The 21360-nt window shown below is 42.6% G+C and overlaps 1 protein-coding gene across 1 annotated transcript in view; it reads left to right on the top strand.

The window, feature by feature from the left end:
• Positions 1 to 15102: 15102 nt before the first annotated feature.
• The window catches only part of LOC144102720 (uncharacterized), a 30365-nt gene continuing 24107 nt past the window's right edge, over positions 15103 to 21360 (top strand). The window contains exons 1-3 of the mRNA XM_077635908.1: positions 15103 to 15145; positions 18835 to 18981; positions 20893 to 21037. Coding sequence (XP_077492034.1) covers positions 15103 to 15145; positions 18835 to 18981; positions 20893 to 21037 — 335 coding nt within the window. The remainder of the gene's footprint in view (positions 15146 to 18834; positions 18982 to 20892; positions 21038 to 21360) is intronic.

The following is a 21360-nucleotide window of genomic DNA, read 5'->3' as shown; positions in this document are numbered from 1 at the left end:
TTGTTATTTTCTTTGGTGCATATCTTAATTCGAACGGACACTTTGCACTGATAATTTGACGAAAATTGTTCATCTGCATTTTTCTGCAACCTACCGGATATTGTTTCCACTACTTGAAACAAGGGTACCAACTTAAATTACAATAACTCGGAGTTTAGATATTGTATTGTAAAATTTACGGCTCTCATTGCACTGACGCTTATTAGGTGCCTTTGTTTGGTCACTGCTGAGAACCGCAGCACGCTGCAGGCCAACAACGCCGCTGCGATAGTACACGAAGAAGTCGGAAGAAATAGGTGCAACTAGCCTCGTTATTAGCGAATAACAACACAAATTAAACTCTGAGACGTGCACCCACATTAAAATTTGCTTGATTAAGAAGATGCCTGAATACGTACCAAACACGGATAAAACCACTGTATATACAATAAGAGATACGATGTATGGAACTTAATTCCGCACCGCGTTCACTGCATGACAAATTGCACTACCAGCTTCAAAAATGAGAACTATTTTACAGGCATTTTCGCTACTCACGTACGCGGGATTTCCTTCACCTTAAAATCTTTTGTCGGTTGACGTCTACTTTTGCGGTGACTCTACAAACGTGTGGGCTATATCCACATGTCTACTGTGGATTCGAAAACAAAGCGACAGCGCTTATTAAAAATTTTTGTGTGGTGTTGGGCTGTATGGCACATAGGCAACTAAGGCTATAATGCGACAAGCTCAAATGTATTATAAAGCGTTCAGTTATATCCTGAAGTTCTTCGTAAGCGGAAATTGTGAAGAGACGTTTACGTATATTCTTTGAGGACAATTTTATGCTTCCAGCTCTCAATTATGGTAGCAAAACTAAGAGAGCAAGAAAACGGATTAGAAGAACAGGAGCACAGCCGAGCAATTTATGAAAAGAGAATGGATAGAAGTGATATTGAGAGGCAAAAGTAGAGTAACGTGTATTAAAGAGAAAGCTATATTGCAGCGGAAATTACAACAAAAGTGACTTTATGAAAGGTAAAATACAGAGAAGAGTTTCACGAAGGCTTGTTAACTCAGCAGAATGCGCTTTTAGCGAAGGAAATGCCAACATGGTGGTCCAGAGCGAGACTCGGTGGTAAGGATAGGAAATAAGCCACGACAAGGCGATTGGCGCAAGACAGGAATGAATAGAGGCCACTGGTATAGGTCTTCCACAGGATGCAAACTTGTATCTGGTGCTGCTACTGATGATAACCGTTCCGGTGCACCATTTAAACAAAGTTATGAATTTGATAAATGGTTTGTCGGACCCAAAATTAAGACAAAACATTCTTTTTATAACTCCAGAACTGTTGCACCAAGCGGAATCGTGGGATGCTTCAGCAGGTGCTGGAAACCGAAGCCGCCGCCTGTGTTGCCGCAAGACACTAAGCCCAAGACTACAGAAGGCAAGATGCACTTTTCACAATAACAATGTTTGCAGAGGAGAAATTACATGGGCAATATTGCTGTGAAACTAAAGCTAATATGGGAGTGCCCCACAAGGAGCTGCTGAAGCGATGACTATATTAACCTGACTGGATTAAGCGAAGTCTCCTAGACGAAGCTGCCGCGCAAAGCCGCAACCTTAGCAAAAGTTGCTAATGACGCGGCGGTACTGTCTGCATAGCGAGGAAAACATTTCCTGTAAGTTTCGTCCTCCGCCATTAGCTTGGAGAGAGATAAGTTTTTGTGGTGTTTTCACTTGTGTATTGCCGTGGAATCCCAAAATAACTCAGAACACCATCATACTGCCCAGACAACTTCACCAACTGGGCAGTTTTGGGGTGGAAGATGAGATTTTCCAGCCCTGCATAAGCGCAGGAAGCATGGTGTTCCTGCTGGCCTCAGTAATGAATGAGAACCTGCGCCGAAGAGTGCTAAGCGTTCCAGTTATGCTCTTGATTTTACCTTCATGGGCCTAACCTTAACGACGCGCTTGGGTTGGGTGTACAATACCATCCATCGTATTAAAAACCAGCGCTTGCGAACGCAGACAGAGGACGAGACGAGATGAATCGAAGGTGCTGAACTTACAACTGAATTTTATTCGAAAGTAAGCAGTCATTTTATACACTTACACTCGCGCGCGCAAAGGAGTCTTGTTAAACACAGAAGCACTGCAACCACCCACCCTCTGTCCGTCTTCGTAAGCGCTGGTTTTTAATACGATAGATCACCACAACTCGCCCAATCCTCACTTGTGGTGCAATGCTATGCTTCGTGCGCTATGATATATAGGCGCGTAACCTCCTTGTAAGAAAAAGAGCGCGCAAAGTTCCCGTCCACTAATTTACTGAAAAGGTAGCGAGAATTATGAAGACTCCGTATGATCTTTGGCATGCGCGGTCGGACACCAGCTCAGAAAAGAACAAAAAGGAAAAATGGAACGACGAATGATACAATTAAATACAAATTTGGTACTGCAGTGCCACGATCGAAAACAAGTCCAGCGTTCTCAAGGAAAAATTTTGAGAATTAGAAATTGTAAGAGACTTTCATGGTAATATTGAAGGTAATGGTCCATTCTTCTGATATGTAGCAAAACCTTTCTTTTATAAAGTTTCCATCGACAGCATCGAGCAATTAAGACTGCCATAAAAAAAAACAATGGGAAACGCTTTTGACGATAGCAAAAACGTGAATAGGAAAAAAATACAAGGCTATCGCCATGTGATCTGCGGGTATATTGATTGTCACACTGAAGTCTAACATTATATGGGGAAAAAATGCGTTCATAAACGGTTTCCCGCTCAAAAATGTTTTCATCCAGAACTGCTGGGTACGTGATTGACGAAACGTATTTCGGGCAAACATTTTGTTTTTACTGCATTTCTTCGTCTCACGCTTATCAGGTTTCGCACGAATATTTTTTCAGTGGTTAGGAGCACGTTTTGATTATATTAGTTTACTATGGTTATGTTAGTCGACATTTTAGTTATGTTAGTCGGTTATGTTAGTTGGTTATGTTTCCCTTCGTGCAGTGCAGTTATGTGGCGTTAACGCTAATTTTTCAGGCGAGAAGGATGCGGTTGCAACGCCTACAGCAGAAAAGCCAGGCGAGACCACCGCGGCTGACATGCCCACTGACGAAAAGGAAGGTGGCAAGGCTCCCGACGTGGTCCCACCGGCAGATCAAGCAGCTGCCACCAGCACCGCTGTTGTGCCTTACGAGGAAAAAGGAAGTGTAAAGATCACCGTCGATGTGCCACCGGTGGATAAGCCGGAGTAAGTTTCATCCTTGCAAAACAACCCTATTTTCGTTGCTGCGTTTGAGAATCGCTTCAGCTGCAAGTTTTCTCGAGCTCTGTAGTAAGGATTTTGGGCCATATTCTGTAATGATCCTTTTTCCCTTCACTGCGTTTAATCCTAGCTCTGTCATTGGTCGCTGCTCCCCTTGATGTAGGGTGTTAGTGCAGACGTCATGCAGGTCATGACAGAAATATGACTATGATGCAACCTGGTCGCATAGACGCGGCTTGAGCCCTTGTGGCATTGGCCGACCGGCGCAGATGTTCACGACTGACGGCGAATGACGACGCGATTGACACGCCTGATGATAGTTACCACCCCTAATTGTCTTTCGTCAAAGAAACTAAACAAATTGAAATATGATTATGGCAACAATATACTTCACGACAGTGGAGAAAAAAGACATTCTCGAAAGGGACACTTTAGTGCTCACACTCGACCGAAATCATATTGGGATGTTAGTGCACGTTAAAGATCCCCAGGTGGTCTAAATTATTCCGCAGCCCTCCACTACGGCACCTCCTTCTTCCTTCTTTCTTTCACTCCCTCCTTTATCCCTTCCCTTACGGCGCGGTTCAGGTGTCCAACGATATATGAGAGATATACTGCGCCATTTCCTTTCCCCAAAAAACCAATTATATATAATTTACCGAACAATGCGCCTACTATAAAAATTAATAAAAATGCACATATTAGGAGATGGAAGTCTTCGATGAAAAGAGAAAAATGGTGGGCAGGTTATTGGGGAAGGCTCCGTAAGAGGTCTGGCAGCAGCTAGAGGCTGAGTACAGTACACATGGCCGTCTATTCAAAGGTGAGATTACTATTTAGTGGGCACTGGTCCCAACATAATGTTATTTAGGATCGTGGCACAGGCCATAAAATAATGCTGTTAGGTTCGCGTTTAGGTTTATGGGGTTTTACGCACCTAGGCAACTCTGTCTATGAGGGATGCCGCAGTGGAGGGCTCCGGAAATTTCGACCGTCACCTGGGATTCCTTAACGTGCACTGTCATCGCACAGTCACCTGCCTCTAGCATTTCGTCTCCACCAAAACTCGACCGCTGCGGCCGGGATCGAGCCCGCGTCCATCGGGTCATCAGCCGAAAGCCGTAACCACTGAGCCACCGCGGCGAGTAATGTTATGTCGAAATACTACTGCATCACAGGGTAATAGTTATACGACATTTGGCACTTTACCAGAGAAAATATTAGAATCATGAAAGCTTAACAGTGATCAATATACAAATGAATAAAATGTGTGTAATCGCAGGGCAGCTCCACCAAGTAAACCAGGATTCTTTTCTCGCTGGTTTGGCTCCAAAAAGGCGCCAGCGCCGATCGAAGCGACGAAGGCAAGAACTACAGACGGTAAGCTGCGCAGCTCTTCGTTTGCGTTGTCTTCTCGTTCATGTGATGTCGTTAACGATGCTTCGCGTGTCTTTCATGTGAAGAGCCCTTTGTCGCTGTGGTTCCGGAGGAACACCCGGGTGGCACGGTCAGCATAGACATGCCTACGGTGGATGAACCAAGTAGGAAGACAAGCACCGAGGTGCCTTCGCCGCATATAACAAGCGAGGTAGTCAGCGTAGACGTGACCTCGCTGGAGAAGCCAGCTGTGAAGATTGAGGCCGGCGTGCTTTCTGCGGAGAAACTAATTGGAGAAATGGAGGGTGGTGTCTTCCCTGCTGATAAGCCAAGCGGTGCGGCGACTGTGGAAATGTTTTCGACGGATAAGCCAGTTGAGAAGACCGAGGCTGAAAAATCCGGTGAGAAGACTACCGTTGATGTGCTTTCGGCGGACAGACCAGAGTAAGTGTCGCAACTTTAACATGCACCTAATTTCTCGCTACTCCTGTTATACCGTCTAGTTTTTACAGCGACAGCTGTTAGGCGTTCGTCCCTGGCTTGCGCGTCGTAGTCGTCCGGCGTAAGCGGTAGGTGTGTTGCCATCGTAACCATGGTAACACACCCGCCGGTTACCATGGTAACTCTAGTATGGTTATCATCCCGCATGACACCACGTAGGATGTTTTAAGGCCTTTATTAATGATGTGCGTCTGGTTGTGTCTCGTCTGAGGTCACCTTCTGTCACGGCCAACGTGAGTCGCATTAGCCTACGGGTGGCTCTGTTTGGAACAGTCGCCTGCCAAAACTAAATGCCCACACAGCTTTCACTGAATCTGGCGTTACATAGTCGTAATCATCCTGTGAATTTTTTTCTTGCTTATTTGAAGAAAAAAAATGACCGACACAGCCGCAAAGTCTCGGTTGTAGAAGATATCTCTGTGTTTCAAGGACCAACATGCCTATGGCTGCCTTTTTGTATGTAACGGTCACAACTAAATTTCATGATGATGCAATGATGCCTGGTCACAAGGGGGCAGGTGTTCGCTGACCAGTAGCGGTATCACAAATACCTAACAAAACGCAACGCCTGGTCACGTTAGTTTCGAATCTACCTTCCATATCCTTCCGCATCGCGTCCTTTGTTCCTCTTTAGCCGGGTTTCCCCACCCCCAGTAATTTACCACAACTGCTACTACTGCAATTACTACTCCAGCATCAGCTGCACTACAACCTGGCCTATAGATGCTATTCTTTGATCACTAAAGATAATTTTGCGCAACGACCATGCCGCTTTCAGCATTAGCCTAAGCTAGTCGGACATCATAGTTTTGATCTTTTGTTTTCTGTCGCTCTCCCGGCAAGCAGTTTAGCGTTATTGCGTAGCGACATCGCTGGCAATTTTGAAGCAACTTTATTAGCATATTCAGAATATGCATGCATGCCATCTTAGTCCAGCGCCCAATGGAGTAACAGCTGCGCGTCTTCCTGGTGAAAGAATGCCCTATTTTGTACAAGTGCGTGAGGGCACACGTCAGGTTTTATTTTCTCTGCGGTTTATGGGAGTAGTGCGTTTGGTGCCAGGTCTACACCCTTATACAAAAGTTGCGAGCAGTTATCGCCCTGACATGCACCTTTTGATTGCTCCATATAACATGCCATTAGTCAGTTTGTTCGGTAGTTGGAGAACACGACTATGAATATTTCTTCAGTAGTATTAAACACCACAGCACATCATCGCGTCCCTTAATTAATCGTAGTTATACAGAAACGCCGTGTGGAGATATATCGCACACGATTCTTAAGAAATGCATATAAAGAGTAATTCAGCACTTTTATGTGCGCTACGTAATTCAAGAAATTGAGTGAGAGAAGATGTAAGCGCTGCATGCGTTTCTTTCAATCTCCGTCACTTTCATTCCATCCTTAATTCCTTTTCTCACTATAGCGTCAACGTCTCTGGCCATTTTAAGGAGGAGGAGGAAAAACTTTATTTATATTTGATATTAAAATGTGTTATTAGCGGTCGCGGGCTGTCTTCTTCAACTTCCGATGAGTTATTGCAGCCCGTCTTAACAGGGTTGGGGCCCCTGGTCCAGGGCTCCACTGAGGTATGCCGCCAGGTAGGCTCTCCGCACCAATCCGCGCTGGACGGCCGGGTCCTCGCTGGAGAGCATCCCCTCCCACTGTTCCGCACTCGGGTTTTTGTTTATTGCAGCTAGATCCTTGTTTTTCTGACACACCCACGTTATGTGCATTAACGTGGGTATGTGCAATAACGTGGGGTGGCCATTTTAAGATCTGTTCAGAACGCGCCTTTCATTATAACTACGTATAACTCCCGCCAAGCCACTCATTGAGGGTCCGAGAAGTGTTTCTAAGCGTGTGACGGCAGCGAGTTATGTACATTACCTTTGCCGATGCTCTGAGTGCAATGGTTGCGCATTGCCATTGCTTTGCAGGTCAACTGTGAAGCAAATCTCCGGCTCCGCCAACCGACTTGTCTTCCTTGTCGTCGCCTTTCTTCTGGTGATTGTAATCATTGGTTTGATCGGAGCACTTTTAGGTATGTGTAGTACTTTACAATGCATCTGTTATAAGCACACATTATGTTATAAGCACTATTATGGATACCTGTGGAAGCAATGCCATTGAGTGGGCATTCTATTCATTAAGTGTACTCCTCTGTTATGTCGCACGAAAAGCCATTGAACATATGACAAAACCAAAATATACAAGTCGGGAGTTGGTGGATAAGTTGGGCGCTGTAATTCAAGCAGAGACTTCGAGTGTTTTCCTGAGTTTTCAACTTTGTGGCAAGAAAAAAAAGCAATTAAATCACAACCGAATATGGCTTGTCCCCATACGTTAGTACGTGGCAAGAGAGTAGAGGGAATAATATATATTTTTAGGGGCTATTACTGTGCCATTGTCGTCGTCATGAACGCATTGGAGCGAAAGGCTGGCGAAAAATCAAAGATGGCAGCGTGAGGCGTAGTCGAAACAAGGCGGCTATCACCAAATGCTATGCAATTTTTCCCCACAGACTTAAGCTTATTTTTTTGACAGCACCATGTGTAAAAACCACATTCCCTGGCCGGAGATCCTGTGGTCGGTGTCCACACGAAATATTCGTCACGTGGAAATTTTACTTGACATTGTACTTATCCCGCAGAAACTGCAGACCAGAGAAAATTCTTTTGTCAGACTACAACCCCCTTCACATGCAGGGGACGCTGAAACCCGGGGAGAATACATGAACAGCCTTTAAACTTATTTTCGTTGAGCACCTGGCACCGATCAACGTAGCCGTAGATTGTAAGCTTAAGAGCAATCTGATGTCGGGCACAATTGGCACTTATTTTAGGACATTTTAGGATATTCGTGCAAAATTATGGCGTTCAGCGGCTGAAGAAAAGAACAATGGTTCTAAGGTTTCCCTTCGTTTCGATAAGCTCAAAGTTGATGACAGGCTGTACGTATGGGACGCAACGCGCAATCGCAGAATAGAGTTGTCCAAATCATCTGCGCCTGCCCAACCCGAAACTTCCTCTCATCGACCCACACGTGCGAACACGCGTAAGCTAGATAACAAATGACGGGAATCCGTCAAGACGCTACGGCTTGTTTCGTTGAACGCACGCAGTGTACTGAATAAGATCCAGAGCCTTGAAGATATAATTCTGACCTATCAACCACACGTCCTAGTGGTAACTGAAACCTGGCTGCATTCCGATGTGCAAAATTCAAAAATAATGCCTCCTTCGTACACGCTTATCCGTAAGGACAGAGGATCAAGGGGTGGCGGAGTCGCAATTGCAATAAAGAATAACATTAAATTCACACGCTTAAACGGCATCAGTGATCATGAAAGCATATGGTGCAAAATAAAGTTTTTTGGAAAAACTATATTACTAGGAGGGGTCTATCGGCCTCCGAATGCTCCTCAGGAATACTTAGATTCCTTATATGATTATTTGCTGCAAAATACAAATTCGCGTTCCAACATCCTTATAACAGGAGATTTTAACCTTCCAGGAATTAACTGGTGCAGCCTTTCACATGACGGCAAAGATTCCAAAAATGCTGAGTCATTACTACTAACTGCATTTACGTTTTCGTTAACCCAGTTGGTTTTGGATGCTACAAGAATTTCCAGCTCTGCTGTACTTGACCTTGCGTTTGCAAGTAGCTCGCTTCCAGACTGCTCAGTCAGTGTCAAGGACGGTATATCTGATCATCAGTTACTTGTTCTTGAGTGTCCTATTTCTGGCTTGCGATCGTATGTCAAACCTTCTGACACATTTGTAAGAGACTATACGCATGCTGATGATGACAGAATTATTAGTTGTATGGAATCTTTATTCCCTTCCTTTAATGAGACAAATGACATTAATGTGCTGTGGACAAAGTTTAAAGACATAGTCATGCACTGTGAAAGCACCTACGTGCCTTTGAAGAAAAAGCGCATCAACAGGGAGTACCCGTGGATGGATCGTAATCTGATACATCAGAAACGCAAAATAAAACGCTCTCGAAAACGGGGTGACAGGAAACAACTTGCAAGTCTAGTACGCACTTTCAAAGATAAAGTGCGTGCTGCAAGAGATCAGTTCTTTTCTTCCACATTGACTTCTTTCATGTCAGAGCAACCAAGGAAATTTGGCAATATTTATCTAAAGATAAAAGCGGCATCACAGAGATCAGAACATCTCGCACAGGCATTGACGATCCTTTGACCATTGCTAATGAATTTAACGCCTTTTTTCAATCGGTGTTTACCATAAACGCATCGCACGCGCACTTGCAACCTTACACGCTTCGTAATCCGATGCCCGAAGTAGACTTAAGCAAAAACGGCATCCTTTGTCTTTTACGTAATCTAGACATAAAAAAGTCATCAGGTCCGGACAAAATATCTAATGTTTTCCTTAACAGATACGCAATCTGGGTAGCAGAGTACTTATATGTAATATATAAAACATCGTTAGAATCCTGTGTGATACCAGATGACTGGCGCCTTGCAAGGATAGTTCCGATTCACAAATCTGGATCCCCTCTAGAACTAAATAATTACAGACCAGTTTCCTTAACATCCACAACTTGTAAACTGCTAGAACATATTTTATTTAAAGCGATTATAACACATTTAGAGAATAACCATTTACTTCATGCAAATCAACATGGATTTAGGGCTGGTTTATCCACAATAACACAGTTAGCTGAGATAACGGATGATTTTATGAATGACCTGAATAAGAGGGGTCAAATCGATGCAGTGTTTGTGGACTTTTCCAAAGCGTTCGATGTAGTTCCGCATGCCGATTTAGTAACTAAACTGCTCTCAATGGGCATTGAACGCAATATCATCCGTTGGATAGAATCTTATTTGTCCTCAAGAAAACAATACGTTGCTGTTAAAGACTGCGTTTCTAGTACACTGAAAGTGCACTCAGGGGTGCCACAGGGGTCAGTCCTCGGTCCCTTGTTGTTCTTAGTTTATATCAATGACATCTATTTGTCTGTTCAATCGCCTGTGAAGATCCGGTTGTTTGCGGACGATTGTGTTATTTATACTAATGTAAATCATCACTCCGACCAAGTAAGACTTAATGACGCGTTGCACTCAATTAGCGTATGGTGTGAAACATGGGGACTGAAGCTAAACACTTTGAAGACGGCAGCTATTACATTTACCAACAAGAAAGAACCCTTAGATTTTGCTTATATTATTAATAATTCTTATATTCATAAAACCCAGCGAGTGAAGTATTTAGGTGTTACACTCACAAGCAATTTAAGTTGGGAACCCCATATAGAAAACGTTTGCAGCAACGCTCTAAAAAAGCTGGCATTTTTGAAACGGAAATTGCGCCGTACTTCATCAATCGTTAAGTTCACAGCATACAAAGCTCTTGTCAGACCAAAATTAGAATATGCGGATTTAATCTGGAGCCCTCATCAAAAATATTTAATCAAGAAAATAGAAAGAGTGCAAAATTTAGCTTTGCGGTTTATATACTACACATACTCGCGTTTTTCAAGCGTGTCCGTTCTTCGCGACAGGGCGAAATTGAAAAAACTAGTTCATCGCAGAATTGTATCTCGCATCAAATTTTTATATCAGCTGTACCATGGTCACTACAAAATAGCGCGTGAATGTTATTTACCCGAGCCCCCCATGCGCTCTGCTCGTACAAACCACAACAAAACAATTAAGCAACCATTAAGTAACCTTAACATCCATCAATATTCTCTTTTTCCCCATGCAATTTCACTATGGAATAAATTACCCGAAGAAGTAGTTTACGCTAATTCAATAGAATCGTTCGTTCAGCTTTCAAATAACCTTTTCTTTTACCTCTAAAATTGCCGCAATGAGAGCAGTTTCTTTTGCGTCACGCTTTTTCATTGTTATTTTGTTTACGTATTGCACTGTTGTACGTTCATGTTTATTTCTGTTACGTATAGTGTTACAATGATGTATGTACATGTTTATTGTGTTCTTAATTGCTAATTGGCAATGGTAATTTACGTTGTTGTATGTACCCACTCCTGCTTGGGCCCGAATAGGGCCTGCAGTATTTGTAAATAAATAAATAAAAAAAATTTTTCAGCGGTGTTTTAAAGACATGATTTCTGGTAGCCTCTGTATTATGTTAAGCTACTCACCTTCGCGATTTGGTGTTCATAGTGAAAATTTTTGTAGATATGTACATTAATTGATCACATGACCCTGACTAATCACATGACTAATCATGACATGGCATGACTAATCACATGATCCCCCCTTCACTACGGCGTCTCTCACAGCCTGAGTCGCTTTGGAACGTTAAAATTCCATAAACCAAACCATTTCGCTAACACAAGACTGAAAGGTCACCCAAACGTCAAAGGTCAATGGTCGTGGCCCTGTTGTGTGACACCAATATGGCCCACAAGGTTAGCCTGGAGGGCTTAGCTGTGGTGCGACTTATAGCCGTGCATGACCTCTAACTCGGTGAAGGTCAAATGTTTAGTGCCGCGCGAAGCGTGGCTCACCTAGCGTAGTGAAGCTTTCGCTTCAAAATTCACCACCTACTGGAAGTCGGGCACGCCACTCCACTGACTGCGCCTAAGACGCTATGCTCCATGACGTTCATTATCATAAACATAACTACGCCCACTGGAGGTCAAATGCCTCTATCGTAACTACTCCATTTAGCCATGCCCCATGTGTTCTCCGTGACATTAGGGATTTGGCAAAGGGCAACGGCAAGCGGCCGGCAATATCCTGGTGGCAGTGTGAAGCACTTTGTTCCCCGGAACAAAAATATGAACACAGCATGGCGGCACGAGAAAATGCTTGTTCAAGGAAGTAGTAACGAAAAGAACTGCCTATGTTCGTGATTTGCGCGTTTTCTTACAGGCCTGTTTAAATTTTTGTTTTTTTTCCCAGAGTAATCCCAAGTTGAATGTTGCTTTGTCGCTTCCCTACAACAGGACGCCCTGGGAAGAATTGTGGTAAGCGCATATAGGCGACCATGGCCTTCTTGTGGCCTCTGTTCTTGTGTCAATCTAGAACTGCGCGACAAAAATGCTATAGAAACAAACAAGCTTTTTCTGCAGCGTCGACGGTAATAATTTAAAAATAAACGTTTTCAGTATTGAAGATCACTTTTTCGCTCAGTAATACCGCTTACAACGAACGCCTGAAAAATTGTTGCTCGAGTTTTGTGCTTCTCGGTTTAACTATGCTCTGAGGACAATTTTTAAACGTAACAGCAAGGTACTTGTGTGGAATTAGAGATCCGCAGCTGGCCTTGTAGAATATTTGTCATTTTCATACCGAACAATGCTGGACAAACGCATTTTTGAATTTGGAAGAATATATGAGTGCAATTTTTTCATATATTGTAAGATTTTACTGTAACAATCGATATATCCGTAGATCTCTCCGTCGACACGCTTGCATTCTTTTGAAATTAAAGTTTTTACTCCCCTCAATAGCATTCGACATTTGTTTTTTTCTGGCAGTCGTAACTGATCGATGCGAGCTATGTAAACGCTATAAAATAGAAATTTTGCTACTTACCGGAAGAATGGGCCATTACTTTATATATTTCTATACCAGTACTTTACAGTTTCCCAATATTTAAAAATAATGTCCAACAACTTTGCACATGAGAAGATATTCGTTTCGTCAGTGTAGCAAGGAAAAATCAGACCGAAGCTACGATAATATTAAACTATCGCAGCCTGACCCATAAATAGACGTCATTCGGAGGAGCGCGACTTACTTGGCCAACGTCCCGTCCGGGCCACGAGTACTTAAATGGGTGGTTTTCAGAAAATCCACGCGCACATGGCAGCACAGCGAATAATAATAATAATAATAATAATAATAATAATAATAATAATAATAATAATAATAATAATAATAATAATAATAATAATAATAATAATAATAATAATAATAATAATAATAATAATAATTGGTTCTGGGGGAAAGGAAATGGCGCATTATCTGTCTCATATCGTTGGACACCTGAACCGCGCCGTAAGGGTAGGGATAAAGGAGGGAGCGAAAGAAGAAAGGAAGAAGAGGTGCCGTAATGGATGAATGCAGAGTCGTTGCTCGTGAGCGATGTCGTTTTCTCCTTTACTTGGCAGGTTCGCAAACATATTCATAGCTTTTTGGTTGGCTCCTATGGAAAAAAAATGGTCGATTTGCCTAGTTAGGCCATTTGCAAAAGAGACGCGTTAGGAGTTTGGTTTTCAATTCGGTTACGGTGTTCAGATCCAGCATTCACAAATGTCAGCTGTTCGGATAGAGATTTAAATTGAAATTGAAAGTTTATTTTCTAACAAACATTACAATGAAAAGAGCGGACATTGGGCAAAATGCTGCCCGAGACAGTTTGCAGTAGCACCCAGTGCTCCAGGCATACATTGACAGCAGTATTTTCGCGTACAACAAACTTGGGTACAACATATCTACCTCAAAAAAGAGGGGAAAAGGGGAAGAAAAAGAGGAAAACAGAAAAAAAACTAGAAAAAATACGTTAATGACCATGTACATAGAATTGGTAATTCTCTACATCCATAGATCCCTGGGAGTCTTCCTACCACTCCTGGCGCAGTGGTGCAGCTGTCAAGCGATGCGCCACTGCCCTTCTATGGCAGGTGCTGTCATCGGTGGGACTTGGGTTGCTTGGGTACGGTTACCGCCCAGGTATGCCTCAATACACGATGGGGAGATGATCAGCCTGCCTCAAAACAGGCTTCACACAAACACACAACGGCGAAATGCGGGTAATGGCCACTATGAGTGCTAGCGCACTAAAAAAACATTAGAATGCTCTCACATAGACTACGAGCACGAACAGCTGCTCGGTATCATTCCGTGACTTTTATGGCACCAGCGAAAAGAGAGCACTCTGTGCAAAAACATTCCCCTGGGAAGTGCAGCGGCATAGTTCCCTCTGCGTTGTTGCGTAGGTAGCTCAGCGTTAGCGTCTTTCTTTTGCATTGGCCGAATGCAGCGTCTCGAAGCCTTATACTAGGCATGCAGAGGCCATCCGGTTGATCAATCCCTAACAAAAATTCCCTTAGACAGTTTATGGACTGTCCATAGACTTTTGTCTATAAAGTCTATATATACATTCTACAGACAGATCCCACGGACCAGTCTACAGGCGATACAAAGCCTTTAGAGAATCTATACACAATCTATAGATTTATGGTCATACACGTTTAGCACAATTTTGTCTATAGACTGCCTAGAGACTATGATTAGACAAAAAGATATCTACAGAAGGCCAATACAGTCTATAAGAAATCTATAGATAGCATATAAACCATTTTTGTAAGGTATGAGTCAAGAGCGACAATTCGTCCGAAGTTTTCAGATGTTACGCTGCAAGTTCCGCAACTCGAGTTTTTTTAATTCGTGAAAAAATGTTGTCAGAATATCGAAAACGATTTGCAAAAGAGTTGAAATCTGGGCGAGTTGGTACATAGGCGGAAAAAAACAGTCAAAAACAGACGAGGGACAAGAGGAGGAATTCACACCACAACGACGGGACTATCTGGATAGTTCAGATAGATTCACACCACAACGACTTGATAGTCCAGTCGTTGTGGCGTGAATCTATCTGAACTATCCAGATAGTCCCGTCATTGTGGTGTGAATTCCTCGTCTTGTCCCTCCTCTGTTCTTGACAGTTTTTTTGTAAAAAACAGACGAGGTACATGAGGAGGAATTCACGCCACAACGACTGGACTATCAAGTCGTTTTGGTGTAAATCTATCTGGACTATCCAGATAGTCCCGTCGTTGTGGTGTGAATTCCTCATCTTGTCCCTCGTCCGTTTTTTTACTTTTTTTCACCTAAAAATCGAAAACAAAGCGCGAGCTTACGCCGATGGAGCCCGACAGATGCATTCTGGGTAATACGAGGCACACAGGTTCTAAGCAGGGTAAGCGCGCATTCTAATCAGCATGTTTGTTACAGATAAGACCGACAAGAAGCCGCAGCCTCACGGTGAGTTTGGCAGTAAAGTAAGCAAGTGCAGTAGGAAAAGCATTCAGTATTGAATAAATATTGTTAATTAATATGATGTTTATCATTAGTAAAATATTTTTTTCTAGATGCGGCTGCCTTGCTAACTGCTCACTGAATCATAAGGACAGGCACCCGCTGACGCATGCGTAATGAAATGTTATGACTTTGGCTCTATGGCACAAGCATGTGCCGTGAAACTAAAGCTAGAGACTATAATCTGCAGTCAATAAATTCTGGCTGCGATCCTTTAGAAAGCGTTTTTGTTCGGTATTTACTTGGTCCGCGGCAGATTTTCTCTAACCGTAGACCCAGAGAGAATTATTGGAAGAATGCACGTAGCTGTCTTACTGTTTACTTAGTAATTTCAAGGCCCAATTCTACACTCACTTTCTTCTTATTTGCAGCTGTAAAGATGCTATATGGCAATATTATCTCACGTTTGGGAGTTATAGTAAATACCGAATGAAAAAGCTTGGAATATTCTTCACCACATTTTTAAACAAGAAAATACGATAGCATCTGGACGCCAATTCTTAATAAATTGGGATCAGATGCAGTTTGTTTATTCGGATAAGGACGTTTGCCATTTCCTTCTATTACACACGCATTTCGTAAACGTTTTGACAGTGCAGAAATTTGATGGTTAGAGTAGGTTCAAAATTGCAACGAATTTTGCAAACGTTAATTTCACAAGCCAAAACAGCAGAAATGTTTCCATCGCGCGTGGTGTGAAAATATGGATAATTATGGTTAAAAGAAAGAAGGCTTTATAACGTGGATCATTAACTCCAAAAACCGACAGGACTCTTACGCCGCAATACGAGAGCTTTCGACGTGATACTTTGCCTCACGTCTCAACTACGCAACGCTTGTTTTATTTTGTTTTTTTTTAATACTTAAGCTTGGCGACCACAGGCACTGAAGCATACCGAGGATATGGGGGTTTCTTTAATTGGAGAGTTTTGGTCTTTACGCTGCCCTATAAATAATCCTTGTCATGCATTTCATCTAATTTTTCAGTTATACCAGGCCAGAAACCAAGCCGTGCGTAAGATAACTTTCTAAGCGCTAATAGAACTTTTGTACACTCACGAGAAAGTTATTGAATTGGCACCGACGGTGGGTGGACAAAACTGTTCATATGTTTTAAAGTTGTTGTTCATATGTTTTCAAGTGGTCGTTCTGTTCTTAACAGGGTTCCGATACCGGCATAAACAAAGGAAGTCGCGCTCAGCCATTAGAGAATTGAATTATGCGAACATATAAAGTTGATAAAATTCCGGAGTTTTGTTCAGGAAAAGGCACGAGGGTATGCAATTTATGCTTGCAGAATATTCAGCGCATTCTCATCTGACGCACGCCTCCTTCCTGAGTCAAGAGGAACGCAATTAACCAGCCACTTTTGGAGATAGCAGCCCGCCACTCTCAATTTTTTTAAATCACGAAATACATCGACCAAGGGATATCTCGAAATTTACTTATGCTTTATCTGGGATTATACTTCGTTTTGTCTTACATAGGTTAGTGCGTACATGGTGCTAAAAGAACACACACAACACAGGATACGAAACTAGTTTATATCTTCTTTTGTCTTTTTTTGTGGAGTATTTACCATGTCTGAAGCATTACACCATCTAATCAGACAACATGCTCTACTCAAATTGATACGGTTGTTACTAACCGCCAGCTACAAATATCTAATTGCAACCAGGCTCGTAACCGTAGTAGTTAAAGGTTTTTTAATGAACAGCACACTAGCTAACGGGATTCACATGTCTTCTCATGTTCTCCCGCAATAGCATACTCTGCCTCAAAGGCCAGCTTTGCATCCCATAAACTATTTCTAACAATTCCTGGTGGACTTCTCTGAAAGCCTGTTTCACTTCTGATGTAGTAACTTAGATTTGTTCCTTTCATCCAGTGTATGTAGTTTTTTTCTTTCCAAGATTTTAGCAACGCTCGGCGAGGCTACAGACTCTTTATTTTGTGGCTGTCGCCCCACTGCCATAATTTATTTCTTACTCTTCATCAGCATAGTTTTTTTCTACACGTTTACTGCATGTCTGTATGAATATTCGAAATTTTGCGGTGCCGCATCAAACGCCATGGTAAACTCGTTTATTGATTCAGATAGCGCAAAGTAGATATCGTTTCAAACTATCATAATATATTTTTAAGTTCTTGACTAGTTCAGAAACAACAGGTATGAAGTAACTGCTTTGGTTTCTTAGGCCATTCTTTCAAAGAAAGCACCCATTCCAATAGCGTACAGTCTTCTACGCAGAAAAAAAGGGTTCCTGGGCGCAACAAGGTTTATAGGCCACAACCTTGTGTTGCTGAGCACATCTGGTTGCATTTCTGGCTCGCATAGTAATGCCTTGTGTTCTTCACATTGCTCCCACACTTCTATTGAACAGGGTGGAGCAATTAAAGCATGTCAAATTTTTCATATGCTCATTAAAATTGTTTTAAATATTTATTTGTTTACGGCTATTGTGTTTGCTATTTCTTACATTTCAGCATTTTTGATTCTATGATGTGAATGGGCTCATACTCGAACAGCGGTTTCTAACAACTGTCAGCGACCAATTTTATTCTTAGTAATTTATTGGTTAATCTTCCATTATTTTTTGTGGCACGTACTTCACACCAATGCCAACGTCTTGGTCTAGTGCAGCATTTCTATATTATTGACAAAAATTCTAGAACGTATTCGCCGCAGAAGGTTCCTTCTTGGACTGGGGGCACTAGTCCAGTCTTCTATTTCCAATGATGCATTACGGTAGCGTAAATGATTTTAATCTAACTTCCGAGTTCTTAAAATCTACAATAAGAGTCAAATCAAACGCCAACAAGACCATTCCATCGTAAACAGCAAATTAACAGAAAAGAAAGAAAGTTAGTCATAGCAATGGGAGGACAACTACTAGCTTGCTTGTTTATCTGTATGGTTGCGTAAAGACCAAGTTTTATTGTGCTGAATGGAATTGTATTTCATCTCAACCAAATATTAGTTTTTTTCCCGCTTCTGTTTCTTTGCATTTTATTTGACGCTGACAGTACATATATGGCTAACCCGTGGCATGTTTACGTTTATTCAGTACTTTTGCCTCTGTAGAACATCCAGCTCTTTCGTAACTGACCTCACCTGCAGCGAAACCTTATGCAGACGTAAATTTATTAAAATAACTTATCAAATACCTTCTTTTCATCATCATCACCGTCCTTCACGAGCAAGTGTCGTTATTAGAATCATCTCCCTATTACAGCTGCGCTAGGCACAGTGTAAGGATGATTGAATTGAATTGAATTGGTTTTGGGGGAAAGGAAATGGCACAGTATCTGTCTCACATATCGGCGGACACCTGAACCACGCCGGAAAAGAAGGAATAAAGGAGGGAGTGAAAGAAGAAAGGAAGAAAGAGGTGCCGTAGTGGAGGCCTCCGGAATAATTTCGACCATCTGGCGATCTTCAACGCGCACTGACATCGCACATCACACGGGCGCCTTTTGCGCTTCGCCTCACCAGAGTGTGAACGCTGCTGAAAACTGCTTTACCTAGTATTGATATTTGTTCCTTTTTCTGTGCACTTCGCTGATTTTATATCTTGGTCGTTTTTTCTTAAGCGCATATCTTATCGCGCGATTATTCTTTCTTTACCATGCAGGCAACTACACACTTGTCTGCGTATTCGAGTACTTGCGGGACTCCCTGTGGAGCAAAGACATCCAGTGCACAGACTACGTGTTCATCCGTATGTTCAGTCTTGGAACGAACCAGGGGCGCGAGTTCGCCTTTGAAAAAAACGTTGCAGGTAACATTGTGCAGAAGGCTTCCGGCCTTGGACGTTGATTATCCTTATAAAAATGGTCTATAGACAGTCTCTAGACATCATATCAGCTCTATTGCCTTTCTATAGACACTTCTCTTTCTCTTTTCATAGTCTATAGACTGTGTGTAGACAAAAGTCTACTAAAAGTGTATGGCCACAAATCGTCTGTAGATTGTCTATGGGATTTGTATTGCCTATAGAGTATTCTCTAGAATTTGTCTATAGACAGTCTATGGACTTTACAGACAGAAGTCTATGGGCAGCCTATAGACTGTCTAATGAAATTTTTGTAAGGCTATTGGAAATAAAAGACGTTAACCTATGCCAATTCTTGGTCGCACTGATTTCCTTTAGCCATCATCCTGAAGCAATCAGGAGTAACGAAAAAACTTAAGTCGTCAGAACTGGATAGCCTTATGCTTCGATCTTGAATAGGCGAAGACGTTAATCTTTTTCTTATCTCCGAGCGCTAACGTCCTAATTGTACTCAGTAAACCAGGAAACCGGCTTTGAACATATTTTTCTAAAAATTGCTTACAACAGTGCATGCCATAATCACTGTCAAACCATTAGCTGTGACGCATCTACTTATCCTAAACTGTGACTATACGCATATTTATCAATATCTCCCATTGCGACAAGCATACCAGTCAGGGCCAATTTTCGCAGTTTTCATATATCTGGCCGTTTTATGTAGGACATTTTGTTTTCCCCTAATTCCAATGCGCACCTGTTAACTCGTTGTGGTTGAAGTCAGGGCTGATCGCATTTATGGCCCCCTTATTTAGCGGCCAACCTTACTCTTACAATGTCGCTAAAGTATAAAGACGTTTAGTAACTCGAACATGTTTTCAAGCAAAGTATTGAGGCCTTGCAGCCATTTCAAGCCAAGTGATGTCGTTAAGCACTGCAGGCATATATACAAGTTTGAACGAAAACATCCTCGATGGAAGTCCGTCTGGTTGGTTTCTTGAGATAGTTGAGAGAAAACTGACGCCAATCAATATTTTAACTTTACCCAACGTTTCGGGACCAGCTCGGCCCCTTCTTCAGGGGTGACTAAAGTGTGCCAGCAGCAGCAGCAGCGGGTTGCCGCCTTCGCTCTCCCTTTGTTAGCACGTGGCGCAGTCCACTAACGTACGCGGAAGGGAGCGTTTCTGGAGTCCTATTCATCGCCTCCTTTGTGAGCCGGATGTGCCATGACTCCACATGTCGCCTGCTGTTCAAAGCTGTTCAGCTTTGAGTTCCACGGCCAAGACGCTCACCACCTCGAAGGCTATCCGGTGGTCGGCGCGCTCGCAGTGTTCGCCGAGGGGGTTGGTTTCTGAATTCTTTAGGCGGATGTCATTTTTGTGTTGCCTTATTCTTTGGTGGAGGTCTCTTTTGTCGCCGATGTATGAAGCCGGACACTTTAAGCATGGGTTTTTGTAGACGACACCCGGTTGTTTTCCTCTGGTGACGCGGTCTTTCGGTCGTGGTAAGAAACGGCTTATTGTCGAAACAGATTTGTGAGCCACGTGGATTCCATGTTTTCCGAGAACGCGTGCGAATGCCTCGCTGGTTCCCCTCACATATGGAAGCACAACGTGCGCGTGTTTCGTTGTTTCATTGTTGGCTGGTCCCCCTGTCCTCTGAGCTTGACGGCGGCCCACGCGTTGAATAAAGCCACGTTTGTAGCCATTCTTTGGCTTTATTCAACGTAATGCAGAGTAATGAAAATACATTATTAAGAATTTCAGCCATTTCTCTGCATTTCCGAACTTTAACCTTCTGGCCAAAAAACTGCGTGTACTTTTGCTTCCAACGCAACTTTGCTTTTGTGACATAAGGAGCGCCGACGGAATATCGAAAAAAATGAAAACTAGTTTTTTTTAAACGTTTTATTCGTTTCAGAATTTAAAAATCTCTCGAGCGTGGACTACCAGGCAGCACTGGAGCTTGAAGAAGGCATCAGAGACAATTTTGCGGAAGCGCGTGGGCGTTTCTCACACGCCACCTGGTATATCGGCATGTGGGGAGCTGTTTATACACGCATGAGGTAAGAGGAGCCACGTTCTTCGCTCAAAAGTAATAAAGAAAATACTAAGGCGAAAGCCTTTAATGGCTCATCGTTGTCCGTCCGTCCGTTCGCGAAATCTGTCACGCTATGACGTCATCAGTGGCACACATGCTATAACCCGTATATTACTTAGTAATGGGTGATTAGTAATTAGTTAAATTGCCATTGATTGATAATTAGTAAAAAACAATGAAAATAAAGTTACAAAAAAAAACAAAGTGAACAAAAGGTAAAAGCAAATAAAGACAAGAAACTAAAAATTAAAGATAAAAATTAAGGAAAAACTGTAAAAACCCAAAGAC

This window comes from Amblyomma americanum, chromosome 8, assembly GCF_052857255.1.
Source record: "Amblyomma americanum isolate KBUSLIRL-KWMA chromosome 8, ASM5285725v1, whole genome shotgun sequence".
NCBI classification, from domain to species: Eukaryota; Metazoa; Arthropoda; class Arachnida; order Ixodida; family Ixodidae; genus Amblyomma; species Amblyomma americanum.
The sequence above is the reverse complement of the archived record's forward strand: the minus strand, read 5'-3'. Positions and strand labels throughout refer to the sequence as shown.